The following is a 19,430-nucleotide window of genomic DNA, read 5'->3' as shown; positions in this document are numbered from 1 at the left end:
CAGCTAATCACGGGCACCCCTCACAGGTGGAGGCATGGGCAGATGACAACAGATCTAGCTCAGACCCACCCTCTCAAGTTCTTGGACTTCCTCTGATGCCACGAGCAGAGCAAAGACAAGACGGACCCTCTGGATTTCACACGAAGGAGAGGACAGGGACAGCTACGCTGCTCTACAAAAAGCTTTGCTACAGACAGCGCTATTTGTTAGATTACAGCAAGAAAAACATTCTGACTTGATTCCAGAGTCTGTATCATCCCCTGCTGTGGCAGAGATAAGTCTTAGTCACATAAAGGTTTTGTTTCCTCCCTAAAGGCCATTTTTCATGAATGCAGTAATATCATCAATTATCATGGATAACCAACCACCCACACACCTGTGGTACACGCATGCTGAGTAACACCTAAGGATTCGTGGGATTTTGTACTTTGAGAGCCATGTAATTTAATTTAATGATTACTTACTGGGAAGTGGCCTTCAAAGCAAGAGCCAAAAAGACTGGTTTTCTTTGGGCTTTCAACATACCTTTGCAAGAGGACAGAGAGTACAGTGCTCTGACTACTCTACACAGACATTAGTATCTGATCAAGGCCTTAAGCAAGCCTTACGTACTGGGCCTGCATATAAAACAGAAAATAATTTTTCAAACAAGTCACGTAATATTTTCATTATAGAAAGTACCCCCAGCCCTGGCCGGTTTGGCTCAGCGGTTAGAGTGTCGGCCTGCGGTCCCAAGAGACCCGGGTTTGATTCCCGCTAAGGGCACGTACCTCGGTTGCAGTTTGTCCCCGGCCCTGGTTGGTCGTGCGGGTGGCAGCCACTCGATGTGTCCCTTTCACATCGATGTTTCTCTCTCTCTCTCTCTTCCTCTCTCTCTCTTCCTCTCTCTCCCTCTCACTCTATCTGAACAAAAAATGGAAAAATGTCCTCAGGAGAGGATTAAAAAAAAAAAAAAGAAAGTACCCCCAAACAGCCTATCTTGAGGAGAGCTATGAAATCGAAACAAGGAAAATGTAGTTGGGTATTTTGTCGATGGCGCCGTGTACAGGAACGGTTTACTGCCTTCAGTCTACAGACTTGGAAAGTTTGTCTCAATGTGCTTTTATAAAAAAGAATATCTAACAGTGTCTTGCATTTTGTGCATTTTTTATAGTTCACCAAATCAAAAGCACAAAAAGAACCAACGTGTTCAAAGCTGAAAGTACCACTCTCTCTCAATGTTTACATGTTGAGTCATGAGTACATTAATCATTTCATAGAAGTCAAGTTAACCTTCCAAAGGAAAATGGGCACATATGCATTTTTAACCTCAGGAAAATCAGTACTTCATTTTTCCAGCTCATGATACTGCTCCTGGGTATTAGATACCAGTGAGAAAAACAATGCAAAATAACTACCCTGTATCAACAACCCATCACTCGTATATATATCCAGTGAACATTCCATCTAAGATATTGACTCACCAGTAAAAATAAGAGTACTCAGGAGTTATTGCCCCCCACCCTGTCTAAAAGTATTCAAAGCAATTCCTCCTTAAATCACTCATCCTTCAAAATTTAGCTCAACCATCCCCTCCTCTATGTAGCTTTCCTTGATCCCACACTAAATTGTGGGCTCCTTAAAGAGACTACATCACATTCTTTATTTAGCACAGTGTAGAGGATGGGGGGGGGGATGGGCAAGTGTTAATAGTCATGTAAAGAAACCGGGGGTACACATATTCTTTCTGATTGGTGTTTCAGGCTTCTTAGGATATATTCCTAGAAGTGGGATCACTGGGTCAAATAGCAGTTCAATTTTTAATTTTTTGAAGAAACTCCATATTGTTTTCTATAGTGGCTGTACCAGTCTGCATGCCCACCAGCAGTGTGCTAGAGTTCATAGCAGAAGTATTTATAATAGCTAAGACCTGGAAACAGCCCAAGTGTCCATCAGTAGATAAGTGGATAAAAAAGCTGTGGTACATATATACAATGGAGTACTATGCAGCTGAAAGGAAGAAAGATCTCTTATCATGACATGGAGGAACCTGGAGAGTATTATGCTAAGTGAAATAAGCCAGGCAGAGAAAGACAAATATCACATGATCTCACTTATTTGTGGAATATAATGAACAAAATAAGCTGATGAACAACATAGAACCACAGACATGGAAGCAGGGAACAGACTGACAATCCTCAGAGGGAGAGTGGGTAGGATGGCAAAAAGAGATAAACCAAAGAACTTATACATATATGCATAACCTATGGACACAGGCAACAATACTGTGAAGGAGGGAGGTGACGGGGGAACAAGACAGGGGAGGAGGGTATCAATGGGAGAAAAAGGAGAAACATCTGTAACAAAAATTAATTAATTAAAAAAATTTTTTTAATGAAATAGAAAAATCTCATGTATATTTTATTTTAAAAAGGAAAGAAAAAGAAACCTTTTACCATTGTCTGAATAGCTTTAAAGAGCAAAGCATCTTCTTAGGGTAAAGTACCCTAGGTTGGTCAGCACTTAATGAATAAATATTAACAATAATGAGAAAGAGCCTCAGGTGCAATTAAGTCTCTAAGAAATTCCAGGGATTTATAAGAGACACAGTCTTGTCCTTGTACTGTGAGGTCATTTTTGTCCCATAGTTTAGTCTGTTATTTATTACACGTGTGAAGTCATTTGGGCACAAAATAAAGAAGGAAGAAATGAAATGTATATTTTACAATGTGTTAGAAATTTTCAGTCTCTTATTTGAAAAATATTCCCGTAAGAAAGATAAATATATTTTTAATTTTTAAATTATTTTAATTTTAATTATTTTAATTTTGAAATAAGGAATTGAAACTTTGGGCAAAAATGGTCTTATGGAAAAACCTACATAGACTGTGTTTGTTTTAAAACACAATCGAAATACTAAAGCACATGGACATCATGGGAGATAAATTAGAACTAATCACCTAAAGAGAGGACTTTTATAAGTAAATCATAGTTAGGATTCTAATATTATAATTGATTTTTTATATTAGGGTAAATTATTCTACATGAGTCTATAAATCATCAAAAAATGGGTGGCCTTCCGCAGCCGCAGCCATTGAGGAACAACAGCCATGGCTCTGCGCTACCCGATGGCCGTGGGCCTCAACAAGGGCCACAAGGTGACGAAGAACGTGAGCAAGCCAAGGCACAGCCGCCGCCGCCGCGGGTGCCTCACGAAGCACACCAAGTTCGTGCGGGACATGATCCGAGAGGTGTGTGGCTTTGCCCCCTGTGAGCGGCGTGCCATGGAGCTGCTCAAGGTCTCTAAGGACAAGCGGGCCCTGAAATTCATCAAGAAAAGGGTGGGGACACACATCCGTGCCAAGAGGAAGAGAGAGGAGCTGAGCAATGTCCTTGCAGCCATGAGGAAGGCAGCAGCCAAGAAGGACTAAACCCCATCACATGTAATAAAATCTGTTCAGAAAAAAAAAAAAAAAATGGGTGGCTTAGTTGGTTGGAGTGTCATCTCATGCACCAACAGGTTGCGGGTTTGATTCCCAATCAGAGCACATACCTAGGTTGAGGTTCAATACCCTATGAGGGCATATATGGGAGACAACCAATTAATGTTTGTCCCTCAGAGGGATGTTCCTCTCTCTCCCTCTGCCTCCCTCTCTCTCTAAAGTCAATGAAAACATATCCTTGGGTGAGAATTTTTTTTAAATGGTTCTAGAAATAACACAGTTCCTATTGGCAGCAGAATTTAATAAATTACTATTTGGGGGCCAGATTTATGCAAGAAATAGAAGTAGTAAAACATTAGCAAAATATAAAAAAGGCAGATGATATCAAATTTATTTCTCTAAGGTCCATTTTGTAGAGCTTTTCAAACATAACTTCAATGGATTGTTATCATTGTAATTAGCTAGTTATTAATAATAGAAAGGAGCAAAAGGGAGGCCAGACATTATAAGCGTGGTCATGTTGGCACCTTCACCAGGAAGCTGCATTCATACTCCCCAGGGAACCAGTTCATCCCCTGCAGAACACGGGGGGCAGGGGTCCAACAAAGAGGAGAAGGACACATGTGCAGTGAAGCTGGGGTGGTAGGGAAGGTGCTTCTCAGTCAAATCTGGGAACAGAGATCATGGGTCAGAGGGGGCAAAGCCACTACAAGCCCATGAAAATGTGGGAACACACAATCCCCCAGACAAAGAAGTTCGCTCTCTTGGCTCTTGGCTCTCTTGTTCCTCCGGCTTTGCCCCTGCCTGTGTTAACCTCCATAGTCATGTGGCCCTGCGAACCCCACACACAAAAGACTGATGAACCACAGCTGGGAACACAAACTAAGCTGGCCTGATGCTGGGTTGGACTGTAAACTCTGGGCAATGGCTTTAACCCTAGATCTGCTGAAAGCAAAATGGGGCTTCTTCCTTGGTGGGACAGAGGGAAATGGGACCTTGGAAACTCAGTGGTTTGATTCCACAGAAATACAGCTTTCTACAATATCTCATCCTCCCAGGTGAGTCTCAGAAATTTCCTTTCCTCATGACATCGCAAGAACCCACTTCCCCAGGCAACAGGTGGAGACATGGAAAGCTCCCCACTGATAACAGGATTGCTTCATCACTGAAAAATGTCTCAGCTACAAAGGCAATCCCGAGTTCTGATCTTGGCTCTGTCACCTGCTAGCTACGTGGTTTTATTCATTTCTCCAAGCCTGTATTTTCTCTCACTCCAGGCCTCCCCTCTCTTGCTGACCTTCAGGCCCTCACAATCTCTGACCTTCAAACTTTTGTCTGGCCAAATCTTAAGCTTTAGGTCTCAGCTCAGACATTTAGCTCCATAAACATTTAGCTCCCTATCCACTACCACCCTCCAGGGAGGGTGAAGGCCCACTACAAACGTCTCACACTGATTTAAATACACGCAGACAGTCTTTCTCCTCCTCTGTTCTGTAAGCTTCATGAGGGAAGCATTTCTCTCTGGCAGCTTCAAGAGTGTCTGGTACTTAGCAAGTGATCATTAAATATTTCTGAAATACAAAGTGTCTGGAATGGTTCATAAAAGGTTTCAGTCAATGGAAATCTATCGATCAATCCACTGAGGTTAAAAAGAACTTTATGCAATTGGATTTCAAGGTGGTCAATACGAGAAGTCTATTTAAGTAACATTTCTGGTCATTCACAAAACCATGGTTGCAGACATTAACCATTATGCTTCCGAATGTCCTGCTCCATCAAACTAAAGAGATAAATTTCCCCTGGACAGAAAAACATTTATATCTCTAGACAGGCAGATAAACTTCTTTTATTAGATAATGGGAATTATATACTCCAGTATGTGGCCTTTCTCTCTTAACTATCAGAAAAATAAGATCTAAATTCAGTAAAACTGTAATTAACTCATTTCAGATATTGAATCCTATGTGCTTTTCAATGTTTTACCACGATTAACTTCTGCTACAATTTTTATACATTGATTTGTCTTCAAAATACCAAGAGTTCTGAAGAATGAATCAAGTTTTATTAGCCTACATTCTGCATTGGGGTGGACATCTGCAAAGGGTCTCTTTTAATCCACTGGCCAAGAAATAGTCTTTTAATCCACTAGACAGGTCTTTTACATCCTAAATTAAATAAACAGTACAATGTGATCCCTTTAGATTTCAAAAAGGTCAGTATGAGAAGTTTATTTAAGTAACATTTCATGTCATTCACAAAATTAGGTATCTTTGATTTTGCTAGAAATTCTTTGATGCCATTTTTTTTTCCTCCTTGGTGCTAGGGGCTATAACCATAGACTCCTCCCTTCTAGGAAATCACAGTCTTTTCATCTCTTGACACTTAGAGAATCTAAATCCAGCTCCTATGGCCCTCCTGATTCCCCCAGCCTGGTGTTTACTCTCCCTGGGTCCTAGTCATCCACAGTAATTATTATCAACAGGCAAGAGGGCAGGGGGTAAGGCAGTCACTTAGCACAGACAGAGGCTAACATCCACTGCCCTTTACTACCCAAGAGTTATACTATATCTTGTCCACCTATGAAAATCAAGACTCAATACCTAAATGCTAGTGGTTTCATTATGATTTCATTTTTACTGCTTCTGCTATTATGTTTTATAATTGTATAATTACATATAATTATGTTTTATGTTTTATAATTATGAAGGTCATTCTCAAACCACTTTGAAAGTAGGTCAGATACACCATCCCACCAAAAATAGAACTAGAACCTATTTAGGCAATCCTTAATTTACTATAAATTTTTTCAAGCATTTCTGGACCGGACCTACCAGATGGGTCATCAAAAGCAAATGATAACGCCCTGGCCAGTTTGGCTCAGCGGTTAGAGCATCAGCCTACAAACTGAAGGGTCAAGGGTTTGCTTTCCAGTCAAAGGCATGTATCTGGGTTGCAGGTTCATTCCCCAGCTCTGGTTGGGGTTGTGCAGGAGGCAGCTAATTGATGTCTCAATCTCTCTCTTTCTCTCTCTCTCCCTTCCTCCTTTACACTCTATCTAAAATCAATGGAAAAGTATCCTCAGGTGAGAATTAACAAACAAACAAAAAAAGCAAATGATAATGATAACACCCAAAGCATTCAATATAGGGTTAACTCTTCAACCAGAAATGCCCGAGGAGACCTAATAGGTGTGCATTTGATCAGAGAAAATATGGCAAAAAGAAGAGCTACTTGGCACTACAGAATCAAAATTTGTAGAACTAGACAGGAAAGGATATCTTAAGGAGAGAAAACCCAGTAACTCATTCCTGCCAGCACAGGAAACTGTAGACTGCTACTGGGCCTCTAGGACAAATAAAAAGCAGCAATGCTCACTGACATCATATTGTACATCACAGTGGCAATCGATACTAATGGCAACTTCGGGGATCTCTGCCTCTTAAGATTCCTTATCACAGACAACACCAAAACTACCAAAACAATTCCACTCTTCCTAAAGCACATAAAGGTAAAAGAGACCATAATCTCTCAGAATGCACTAGGAAATTGTAGCAGAAGTATTAACTATGAGAGACAAACAGATTTGCCCATTACCAAGGAGCAGCTTAATGCTGAATGTCTCACTGCAATAAGTAAGCACTAAATGAATGTTAGGATGTGTATACATTTGCCAGGGCTGCCTTTAGAAAGTACCACTGGTGGCTGAAACAACAGAATCGGATTTCCTCACAGTTCTGAAGGCTAGAAACCGCAGGTCAAGGCGTGGGCTGGGTTGGTTTCATTCTGAGGCCTCTCTCCTTGGCTTGCAGATGGCCGCCTTCTCGCTGAGTCCCCACACAGTACTGCCTTTGCCTCTGTGCACACACATCTGTGTTCAAATTTTTCATTCTTATAAGGACATCCGTGACAATTGAATTAGGGCCCCACCCTAAAGACTGCGCTATAACTTGATTACCTCTTTAAAGTCCTGATTTCCAAATATGGTTACTTTCTGGGTGTTCGGATGGCAATATATGAATTTGGGGGGGACACGATTCAGCACGTAACAGATGGTCTACTCAACAAACAGGATTATTTTAAGTCCTGTTGGGGCCGTCTGCATTTTCTTTATATTGTTAAAAATTGACTGAAATTGTTCAATTCTTTTTCCTCACTTAATCTGAACAGATGAGCAATCATTAGAATTATGCCTGGTTCACTTGTAAACTGATAGTCCAATGCTGTGATCAAAGCAGCTACATAAGAAGACTCCAGATGGACAGCTCGTGCTGAATGCCAGCGCATGACTGAGTCTCTCCAGGCCTTCTGCTGCTCAGCTGTACAACGGAGGTTATCACATCCTCCTCGCAGGATTATTAGAGGAACTTAAAATGAAGAACGTGGGTAAAGGGCTTAGCTCAGGGTCTATCCCCATCATAACTATTGTAATAGAAAGCCTTCCTTGTGCAGATTGAATTTAGGAAATAAAGATTTAGCCCGTGAGTTAGCTGCATCTTAAAAGACACAGAGTTCCTGAAATGGAGAGCTATGTTACACACCATCCCTAACTCCTTCAGACTAAAACCCAGATTGGTGCCTGAGCTGGCAACCTCAGCAGCAAGCCTGAGACTGAAACCTGGGTCCTGAAAAGCTAGTGCCTTCCCTGCTTTCCTGGCCCAGAGGTGTAAGAGGAATTTCAGCAGCGAAACTGGTGGGCGGCCGAGAGTAGGAGAGAAGCGTGGGGTCAGCACCAACATACATGGCCAACCCATCGTGGCTCAGGAGTCACACAAACTCACGAGCCCAGGCAGACGACTCGCAAACTCACGAGCCCAGGGAGAAGACACGCAAACTCACAAGCCCTGCAGTGGACACGACACCCAGCCTGGGGCTGGAGTCCAGGTCAGTCTGCTGCACACTCACCTCCAGCCACCGCTCCTAACTCCTGGTCCTCGTCACTCTCAGAGTCAGCAGGGCTGTTTCTTCTGCACATGTCCCTTCTTCCAAACCAAATTTAAGTTCATATCTCCACATTTGCAGAGCAGAAATAACACTCAGCTGAATGAGACTGAAATTCCCTCTTAGAATCCAGGGAAACAAACAGGCTGATTGCCTCCCACTGCTTCTTGATCATTCAAGCTGATCTGAGTGAAGGGTTCACGGGCTTCACTCACCCGGGGAGCCTGCTGCCTTCCTCTCCCACACCTCTGCTCTGCCATCTGCACATCATCTGCAGCAGACTCTGACACGCCCCACCGCACGCCCTCAGCCTCTGTCAGCTGGAGCCAGTGGACTGGAAAGACCTGAGACCGCTGGCCTCAGGGCCTTTGTTCCACCAGGAGGACGCATCAGGGAGGTGCTGAAGGGTGTCTGCTCTGAGAAGCAGCCCTCCACCAACAACAGACTGGTAGTTGGTGGACAAAATTCCAGCTTCCTGGTCCCTCCGTTGAAAAACACTGTGGCCCGTTCCAGAGAATGAACCCAGACTCCCAGAGATCTTCGGTGGGATGAGCCCCAGTTGGGCATGTGGGAAAGCACCCCTTTTAGTTCCCTTCTCTTCCACGTCTCACTTCCCCACTCCCGAGAGGTATTTCCTAGAATCCTTGCCTCGGGTTCTGCTATCAGGGGAACCAAAACCATGACAGCATCCTTCAAGAGAAACATCAAATCCCACCTTACCCGGGAAATCTTCCCTCAGCACCAAGGCCTCACAAGTCACTTCCTGTCATGTTTTAATACTATTTGCATATGTTTTCATCTCGTTTCTCTACTGTAAGCTCTTGGAGAGGAGGAATTCTTTTACACAGCTCCGAATTCCCTGGATTGCTCAGCAGTAACTAACGCACACCTGATGCTCAGTCAATGTTTGTTGACTGAATAAAGAATGAATTAAACATGCTAATCAGCACTGAAATCAGGTTCTTTATTTAATCTAACCGAAACGATATCAGTGTGGCTCTTCTTTCAAGAGCACTGCAAGAACGGCTTTTAATCAGCAAATTACTGCATGTATTTCTTTAAATAAGCGTTTTCTAAATATTCATCTTAAATCAAACACCCCTGATTCCCAAAGAAATCAGAACAACGATCTTTTCCTAAATCCAGAACTACCTTACTGAATACATTACTTAAAGCCTTTTCATCATGACTTTATTCTTAACACTTATTTAAGGCCTTCCCTTTCCAATGAAGCCATGAGACCACTCCAACCATCTGAACCGCTGAGCTACCCCACCTTTCCCTGCACACTCATCGGCACACACCTCAGACAGCATCCCCAGGTGAAGGAAGACATCACTGCAGGTCAGTGTAAACTTCTCTGCATAGACGAGCACTGTAGTTGAGGTCTGTGTACTTCTCTGAATTGGGGATGCTACATCAGTTGTCCTTTTCTGAGATTCCTGGCAGCCCAACATCAAATGTCACCACTATCTACATGTGTTACAAAGCCAAATCTAGACATGATCCCGGTCCAGCAGGGTCTCCCCGTGGGGTTTGTCGGAGGTTACAGGAGGATTAATATTTGTTGGGACACCAGTCATCCCTCTATGTTCTAGCCAAACGCTTATGTATGCAAAAGGATGGAGCTGTGTAGACAAAGGTTAGCCCCCAAATACAACTTCCTAAAAAGTGGAGAGTGTGCCTGGCACCTTTGGCTAAAGGGGCTTTCTAAGATCTCTTATCCTTTGAGACGACAAGGAGGGACCTGGAAAGTATTATCCTAAGCAAAACAAGCCAAACAGAGAAAAACAAGTATCATATGATCTCACTTATTTGTGGAATATAATGAACATAACAGTCTGAGGAACGGGGTAGTCCCAGAGACGTGGAAGTGGGGTACAGACTGACAATCCCCAGAAGAGGGGGGGGGGAGATAAACCACAGAACTTATATGCATGTATGCATGAACAATGGACACAGACAACAAAGCTGGGGACAGGGCCGGAAGGGAGGGGAAGGTGGGGAATCAGTGGGGGGGGAAGGAGAAACATCTGTAACAAAAATAAATTTATTAATTTAAAAAAATTAAAAAAAACAAAACAACAACAAAAAAAACCTGATTTGTGGAATATAATGACCAAAAAAAAGCTGATGAGCAAAATAGACGTAGAGACACAGAAAGGACTACAGTTCAGACTGACAAACCTCAGAGGAGGGGGGTGGAGGGGATGGACGAGACAAACCAAAGAACTTATATGCATATATGCATAACCAATTGACATAGAAAACAATGCTTGCAGGGTGGGGGGTGGGTTAGGGAGGAGGGTATCTGGGGGGAAAAAGGAGAAACATCTGTAACAAAAATAAATTAATTAACAACAAGAAAATAAATAAATAAAAACAAATAAGGGGGCTTTCTAGTGAGGCTGCGGAGGCAGGCTGATTCGCCTCCTACCCGAATGCAAGCAGGAGAGCAGAATGACGACAGCAAGTACCTGCACGTTTGTTCGGACTGCTGAGTGGACTCTGCAGGCAGCAAGCGATTCCCACCTCACTCGGGAGCAGGTATTTTCATGTGAGATGCCATCGAAGCCCAACCCCATAGTTTTAGGTAAAGCATGCCTATCGATCCCCCTGCCTTTGGAGGAACAAGCAGTGGTATAGAACGGGGTGCGAGTCCTTCACTAAGAACTTTCCTAAGAAAGCGGAAAGGTTCCGAGGGGTCCTCTTGTCCAGGGTGGTGAGATGAGAATGCAGGGAGAGGAGCAGAGGGCATCTTCACGACACAGTTACACATCTCCAGGGGTGCCCACGTTATCCACGGCACCGCTTGGAAATGATCCCTCAGCCATCACCCCCTCGGGGAAATGGAGAAAGAGAGAAAAGCATCCTCCAAATCATACCTGTTCATCCCAAACCTTCCCTGCATTTCTCCTAGAGCAGCCATTCATGACAGAACCCTCTGCTCACACTGCAACACGAGTGCAGACCATAGACAGCTGATAGTTACACATGCCTAATTATTTTAGCTTGGCTCAGCCTTGTCAATAAGAATGATATAGCTTTTAGCACTTCCTCCAGCCCCTCATCCAACATCAGAATTGTTTCTCTCTACTCCAGCCGTTCTCAACCTGGGGGTCAAACGACCCTTTCACAGGGGTCGCCTAAGACATAGCAGTAGCAAAATTACAGTTATGAAGTAGCAACGAAAATAATTTTATGGTTGGGGGGGGTCACCACAACATGAGGAACTGTAGTAAAGGGTCACAACATTAGGAAGGTTGAGAACCACTGCCTTACTGGGTCCCTGATGGAGCAAAAAGTCCTCACTCGCCGAGTCTCAGGTCCTCTCCGCAGCTTTAGGCTACAGCCATCCACTGCCGAGTCTCACCGGATTCACCCAGTCAGAGCTGTCTGCGCAGCGCTCAAGGCAAATGTGCAGGAGAGGCTGGTAAGGCCCACATTCTCTCACCAGAGCACCGTTCTCTTAGGAACAGGCTGCTGCTTGATCAACCGAGGCTTTACGTCTGATGTGTCCTTGGACTGCATCCTGCTCTGCAGGCTGCAGGGGCAAAGTCAGCCGGCCCGCGGGGGTTCACTTCCCAAAGCAGGAGAGTGCCCGAGGGCCTGAGCAGTCACATCGGACACAACCAGAGGGCCTGGGAGCTAATCTCCAAAGACTCAATGACTTTTAAGTCTTGTCTGTTCTTTCATGGATGTCTAGTAAAGAGCGGCAGGACAAGTAGAGAAGCACCAAATATATCACAAATATGTGTTTAACTCCACAGAAGTATGTTGTCTAAATTCTTAGTGCTTACTACCTTCAGTGCACTTCAAGCATGGGCCTGTCAAATTGTCTCTAATTTTTCTTTAGTCTACTTTCAGTAGGGGAAAGATCACAGTGTATATATACCACCCTCTTCTCATTTACAGGGAAAAAAAAGAAAAATATTGATGAAAACCAAAGCCAAGACTTGTGCTGCTCTTCTGAGATCTCACGCTCCGTGAGATCAGCGACTCTCTTCTTCGGTGCTGTCTCCCTACACCCAGCCCAGTGACTGCCTGGCTGTGGTCACAATAATGAATCATAAATACAATTATTTGTTGAATGTATAAATCAGCTCAGGTTGCCATAAAATATCGCAGGCTGGGTGGTTCAAACAACAGAAATGTTTTTCTCACGCGTCTGGAGGCTAGATCCAAGAACAAGATGCGGGTGATTCCGTTCCTAGTGAGGACCCCCTTCCTGGCTTGCAGACAGCCGCCTTCTCGCTGTATCCTCGCAGGGCAGAGAGAGACGGCAAGGGAGCAGCTCTCTGGGTCTCTTCTTAAAGAGCACGAATCCTTATCAGATCACGGCTCTGCCCTACAACCTCAGTGCACCTAATTTCCTCCTTACATGCTCTATCTCAAATACACTTCTGTATTTTAGGGCACGTTCAGTCCACAGCGTTCAACATGCCCTTCCAATTAGTAGACATGCATGAATACTACACATTATCTCATTTAATCTTCACAACAATCTACAGCTTAGGAAGGAAACTAAAGCTTAAGAAAAATACAGGGCAGGGCAAAAGTCAGTTTATAGTTGTGAGTACACAAAACACAAAGTTTATTCTTATATTATGATTAATTATTGTATTATTTTCCATATAAACAACTGTAAACCTACTTTGGTTCAACCCTGTATATTCATACAATGGCATATTATTCAGCTACAACATAGATGAACCTTAAAAACATTATGCAAATAAAAGATGTCAGTCTACAAAACTCCACAAGTTGTACAAATCTATTTATCTAAAACGTCCAGAACAGGCAAATCCGTAGAGACAGAACGTAGATGAGTGGTTGCCAGAGGCCTGGGGACAAGAGAAAGGGAAGTGGCTGCTACAGGTCAGTACGAGATTTCTTTCTGGGGCAAGAAAATGTTCTGGAATTAGATGGTGGTGATAACCGCACAACTCTGAATATAATAAAAACCAATGAATGGTACATTTTAAAGGAGGAAACTTGATGGCTTGTGAATTATATCTCATGCTGTTGTTAAAAAGGTGTTGAGAAACTTGCCCAAGTTCACATGATTAGTAAAGGGCAGCCCCCCATTCAAACCTAGGTCTGCTTGACTCCAGAACCTGTGCTTTCAACCATGACGTGGCTCTGATCAGTTATTCCCAAAAAACATTTGCTGAAGACACCAGCAAATTTAATTACAGGTAATACAGGCTTTGGCATAATTCCAATCACACGGATAGAGAAGGCAATCCTCAGACCCCTGGGACTTCAAAGGATCAACACACATTAAGAATTATAAATCTCGCCCTGGCCAGTTTGGCTCAGCGGTTAGAGTGTCGGCCTGCGGTCCAGAGAGACCTGGGATTCGTTCCTGCTAAGGGCATGTACCTTGGTTGCAGTTTGTCCCCGGCCCTGGTTGGGTTGTGCGTGCGGGAGGCAGCCACTCGATGTGTCCCTTTCATGTCGATGTTTCTCTTTCTCTCCCTCCCACTCTATCTAAACAAAATATCAAAAAAAAAGAAAAAAGAATGGTTAATCTCCTAATCCTTAAACATTCTGTAATTTGGAACAATGGTTATTCTAGAGAAAAAACTAAACAAAATTGGAAAAGGTATCCTGACAGGAATATGATCAAAGGTCCTCCAAGGCCATAATTAGGACCGTTTGGGCCAAATAAAACGTAACTCTGATGGGGGGACATCCATGCTTACTGCTCTCCAATGGCTTCCCTCCCAGATGCCTCACCAAGGACAATGTTCTGGCTCCATGGTTCCTCTCTGATCTTGTCTCCTCAGTCTCCCACCATCCCCTGTCCCCACTGCACTCCAGTAACACCCGCCTCTTTCCTTCTCGAACATGCCCCGTTCTCCTCAACACTTGCTGTCATACTGTCTCAGCGGTAAAGAGGTGGCTCATCTTTGACAATCAGGTCTCAGCTCATTGTCCTTCCTCAGACAAACCCTCTGGCCTCCGTGACATCCATTGGTCACCCCACCTGCAGTCCCTCTCCATTACACGGCCCAGTTCTATATCCTTCTGTGCACTTGTCTTACTTAGCGGTTCACCATCTGCCTTCTCTCCTGGAATGAAGCTCCATCCGGGAGGCAGGTACCTCGTCTGTCTCATTTCCAACAGCATCAGCACCTATAGCAGCCACTGGCATGTAGCAGATGTTCACTCAATGTTTGCTGAACAAATAAGTAAAACACACACCTCTGCCATGAGATGCCTCAGCGAGCCAAGGCTGAGGCTCACTTGTTCAATCTGTGAAAGCAGAGACGCAGAAAGACTCTCCTCGCAGGAATCCACATCAGGGTGATCTTCCAAAGCTGGCACCCAGGCCTGCTGAGGTCACTAAGCATTTAGATTCTATGGCCACCACTTTGATTAACCTACTTTAACATCTTTATGCTTCTACTCCTTCACTGAGCCCATACACATATCACATACTTTTTGCCTTTTCCCTTCTCTAGCAAATCAAAATTGTTGTAAATAGTGTGGCATTGACCACCCTCTAATGGGAATGAGGTTCCTCTTTCCCCAGAAGCTCTTTTGGTTCCTCTGTGGCTAGTTTAAAAATTCTCTTGATTCTTTAAATTTATTCTGACATGGATGAGACTTTTTCATTAATCCTAACCATTGAAAGTTATTTAACCTAGAGACCCACCCCGGCCAACACATGTCACAGACTTATAAATTACAATTCATTATCGCACACTCACGTTATCCTCAGATGGCTCAGAAATCTGCATGGGGAGATACCACATGATTAGACCTCTCATGGCCTCCCTCCCACTGCATTTACTTTTCCCTACAGCAGTGATTCTCAACCTTCCTAATGCTGCGACCCTTTAATACAGCTCCCTTTAGTACACGTTGTATGTGGGCGTATCTGCATGTGGATGGACCCGCCTGGAGACGGATAGAGCAGCGGTGTCTCGGTTCCTAAAACCATTGGAAATATGTTTTCCGATGGTGTCAGGCCACCCCTGTGAAAGGGTCTTTTGACCCCCAAAGGGGTCACGACCCACAGGTTTAGAACTGCTGCCCTACAGAGACCTCCATTTTCACCATCAGCCTCCTCTTGACCTCATCTCCTTTCTTGCCCAGACTGCGTCCTGATACTTAACTACCCAAGTTATTCACCAGTACTCAAAGAGGTCTGCTTCCACTGTTCTTCCTCTGTGCTACCACAGAAAAACTGAATCATTATCCTTACTAATCTTTCACCTTCCCTCACACACTGCAGTGATTAAAAAAATAAAACAAAACAAACTAAAACGCCATCAGGAAGAATGACACAAGACTAACACATAACACATGACTTCTAATAAAGGTTGCACATAAATTCTTAACACAACCTTGGTGAGTTTCTTCACCCATTCCTCTCAGCAATTAACTTAAACTTTCATCATTTTCCCTCAGCCCCAATCTACCCTCTCTCTTCATCCCAATCCCTAGGGCAGAAAATGCCATCCCCAAGCAGAAGGAAATCTTCCGAGATGCATTTCCTGAACTCTACCAATCTCTACCAGCATACACAAGTTGGGAATGAACCATCTCTCCTGGTTCAAAACTAAATTCTTCCCTTTTGTTCTTGATCTCACTCCCTTCTATCTTCACCCCGATCGTGCTCCATACAATATCTCCTTTCTCTTGTTTCTTCACTCTTATGAGCGCCATCTCTCAGCCTATCATCTTGCTTTGTTATCCCTAAAAGGCCCTCCCTTGACCCCAATGTCTTCTTCTAGCTACTACTCTAGTTCTCCCTCCTTCCCAAACACCCCAATAGGTACTTGCTGCCTCCATATCATTTCCTCTCATTCACTCCCAGTTCACTGTAACCTAGTTTCTGCCCCCAGAGCTTCACTGAAACTGCTGCCTTCAGACCAGCAGTGATTTTCTACTTGACTCAACCAGAAGGAAATATGTGCTCCTTATCTCACTAGATCATTCTACTGCATGTGATGCTGTAGATCCCATTCTCTATTCCTTCATGGGCTCCTCTTCCTCTCCGCAACTCCTCACTGTCTTTCCAGCGTATGTTCTCCTTATTCTACCCACCCACCCTGGACAATCTCTTTCACAACCATCTTTGTCATTAACATTTACATGGAAATGACTCCGGACTCTACTCTCTCCAGCCCCCATGTCTTCCCTCAGCTACAGACTGTTATATCCACCTACCTCCTGGACATGGCCTCATGTGTGTCCCAAAGCCCCTCAAATCAATTATGCTTGTTCTAATTTCACATTCTTTTCTCTTCACCATTTAACCTGTTTGTTCCCTATGTTAACCATTTTAGCTGGATACCACCTTCCACCAGCTATCCAATCAAGGCACCTATTAACTTTAACTCTTCCTTCAGTTTATTACCCACATCAAAGCAATCCTAATGATTTTTATCAACTGGAGATTTCTTGAAAGCAGTCCTTCTCTGTGCCTCTCAACACTTCCTGAGAATTGAACTTCTGTTTACTACTCTTTCTTCATTTTTCATGGTTAAGGAGATAATGGGAAAGCACTTGAGCATGACATACAAAATCTTCCATGACTTGAGCTGTCTCTGAGCCAATCTCTCGGACTCATCTCCCTTGCCTCAACCTTGTAATTTACCATGAAGTTCAAAAAAAGACTCATTCTCCCTTAACAGGCCACACTGCTACCTGGCCTTGCCTACTTAGCACACACTGTCTCCTCTAGAACATAATTCTCTATTTTCTCTCTCCCCACCCCCTTTCTCTCCCATCCATCTCCAACATTTCCCTTCCTCACTAACACTTGTCTTCCAAGATTTAACTCAAGCATCACCTTTCCAAGATGCCTTTTCATACTCCTCCAGCCTCCAGAGCTGCCGCTACTTGATGCTACCATAACATTCCATGTTTATCTCTAGTCCAAAAAATTTCACTGATCAAAAATTACATATTAATCTGATGACCTCTTCCAACTAAACGATAAGCTCCTAAAGGCAAGGATTGCTCATAGCAGGTGCTCAACTTGATTTCTTTGCATGTTAAATATTATTGGTAAATACTTTCTGAAATGTTTCCAGATTTCTAAATACCTTGGAAATCCCATATGATCCTATTCGGTCATTTGTTTGGGGGACTATGCTGTGGCTGTCAGCCTCAACCAACACATTGGTAATATTGGTTGTTATCACCATGCTACAGTCTGGAATGGCAGTCCCCACTGCAGTAAGAGTTAAAGGAATAGAGAACCAAAACTAAATTTAGCCATAGCTAGCTTCTCAACATAGTCTAAGATTTGGCAAGACAAATCTCTTAGACAGCCACAGTGCTGACACAGCCTGGAGGAAAGGAACTCAACCAATGCTCAGCAGACTCAAAAAGGAAAACCTGCAGTACCTTTAACAAAGGAAGTTCTGAGTTCTGCTGATTCATTCTGACTTAAAGCTGCAATAACACTTGAGTAAGGCGCACCCAAGCTGACTCTGCATTTTTTTCTGCAGAGTTCACAGAATCTGGCATACAAGAAATTTAATAGTTCTTCAGAATCCTTTGCAATTTCTCAGATATTGATTGTGGTCACCTACATTATAGTGTCTGATAGCATTGCATGGTATTTTTCTGGCAAAAATGCAGTCCTGGGCAAAATACTGATGATAGTTTAAACTACTGGTGGGAGCTTCTTAAACTAAAGAAAACCATACAGGAAATCCCTTTCACCAAAGAAAGCTCACTGCTAGGTCAATTGGAGCTGAAAAACCTGCTTTTGTCAACAGCTCTTGCCATATCTTTGTACAAAGATATCTGTACAATGGGTTCCAACTTAGAAAACAGTATTTAAATATCAACATAAACTTAAAATGCTCAGAGAAAAATCAGGTAAATTTTTATCAGGATCAAAACTTCTATAAGTCCCGTATTAGGGCAAATTACAAAGCAAAGAACCTTCTCAAACTATTTACAAATCATTTTCTTTGTTTATTCAGAATTTCAATTCAATATGAGAACTGTATAATGCAAGGTAAAATGGAAGAAATTTTAGACTGAAGTCAAATTATACTTGAGTCTTTAATTGATCATGCCTCCTACATATAGTAATGATTATAGTTAACATTTAATTAACTAGCACTACTTCAAATATGCATTTCATTTTAAATCATAATACCTAAGTACTGTATTTGAGATACTTAACAAGTTAAATGTTAAATGCCTTTTCTTCCAAGAAAAGAAAAAAATCATTAACTTCAGACTTTTATGTTTTTCTTGAAGTGCTGTATGACATTATCAGCTTCAACAACAGACATTATTTTGACTAAACCATTATCAGGAAGTAAATTTTATTGCATTTGCTGAACAGGATTATGACTAAATACTTACTTGTTCAGTGTGAGGTCAAGAATAAACCTGGAGCCAAAGGCTTGAATCTGGAAGCTTGCCTGGGCCAGATGGACAGCCTATGGATCCAAAAAGACAGAACAAGTCCTTAGCTTACTTTCCTGTCTTTAAAACTGATTTTATCAATATCAAGAATGATATTTAATCAGAACTTTTTTTACAGATTGATTCACTTCTTTATGAATCCTTGTGTAACAATTCACTTTTCTTTAAAAGGAGACTGGGTGCACTGTCATGGCTGTACTTGGAAAACCTGAATATCTATGCAGCAAGAAACTAACAGAAAGACAATGAGTCCATTAAAATGAACACATCCTGATAAAAATCAAGAGTATATTCAGCTGGACTTATAAAGTGACCGTGATGAATTATGCACAAGTCTGACTAATTAAAGCTTGATTTCAGCCTACTCTGTGCGCAAAGCTGACCAATTCCTTCTGCACACCTAAGTGAAAAGTCATGTCAGCTCTGCTCCTCATCAGGGACTAGAATTCTCTAAATAATGTATCAGCAAAACGTGACAGTAAAATGGGATTGCACAACCTTTTAGCTCCAGAAGCACTTAGAACCAGGCCCTCTGTGAAGATTGAAAGTTTATGTCCCCCTTTGAAAGTCACACATTTACAACCACTGTCATTGTTGTGCCTTAATTCAAAATACAAAGATAATCTCTAAACGTGACTCATATGTACTACATGTTAAAGA

General features: G+C 42.8%; 2 protein-coding genes across 2 annotated transcripts in view; one reads left to right on the top strand and one right to left on the bottom strand.

The window, feature by feature from the left end:
- ADAM23 (ADAM metallopeptidase domain 23) overlaps positions 1-19,430 on the bottom strand; it is a 161,658-nt gene that overhangs the window by 103,564 nt on the left and 38,664 nt on the right. Inside the window, exon 3 of the mRNA XM_036254350.1 lies at positions 18,708-18,784. Coding sequence (XP_036110243.1) covers positions 18,708-18,784 — 77 coding nt within the window. The remainder of the gene's footprint in view (positions 1-18,707; positions 18,785-19,430) is intronic.
- On the top strand, positions 3,057-3,438 carry LOC118625393 (60S ribosomal protein L36-like). Its single transcript, XM_036254351.1, has one exon. The coding sequence runs from the start codon at positions 3,090-3,092 to the stop codon at positions 3,408-3,410; it is 321 nt and encodes a 106-aa protein (XP_036110244.1). The 5' UTR covers positions 3,057-3,089; the 3' UTR covers positions 3,411-3,438.

The sequence above is a fragment of the Molossus molossus genome, unplaced genomic scaffold, assembly GCF_014108415.1.
Source record: "Molossus molossus isolate mMolMol1 unplaced genomic scaffold, mMolMol1.p scaffold_m16_p_11, whole genome shotgun sequence".
Lineage (NCBI taxonomy): Eukaryota > Metazoa > Chordata > Mammalia > Chiroptera > Molossidae > Molossus > Molossus molossus.
This window is presented reverse-complemented; position numbering and strand designations above follow the sequence as displayed.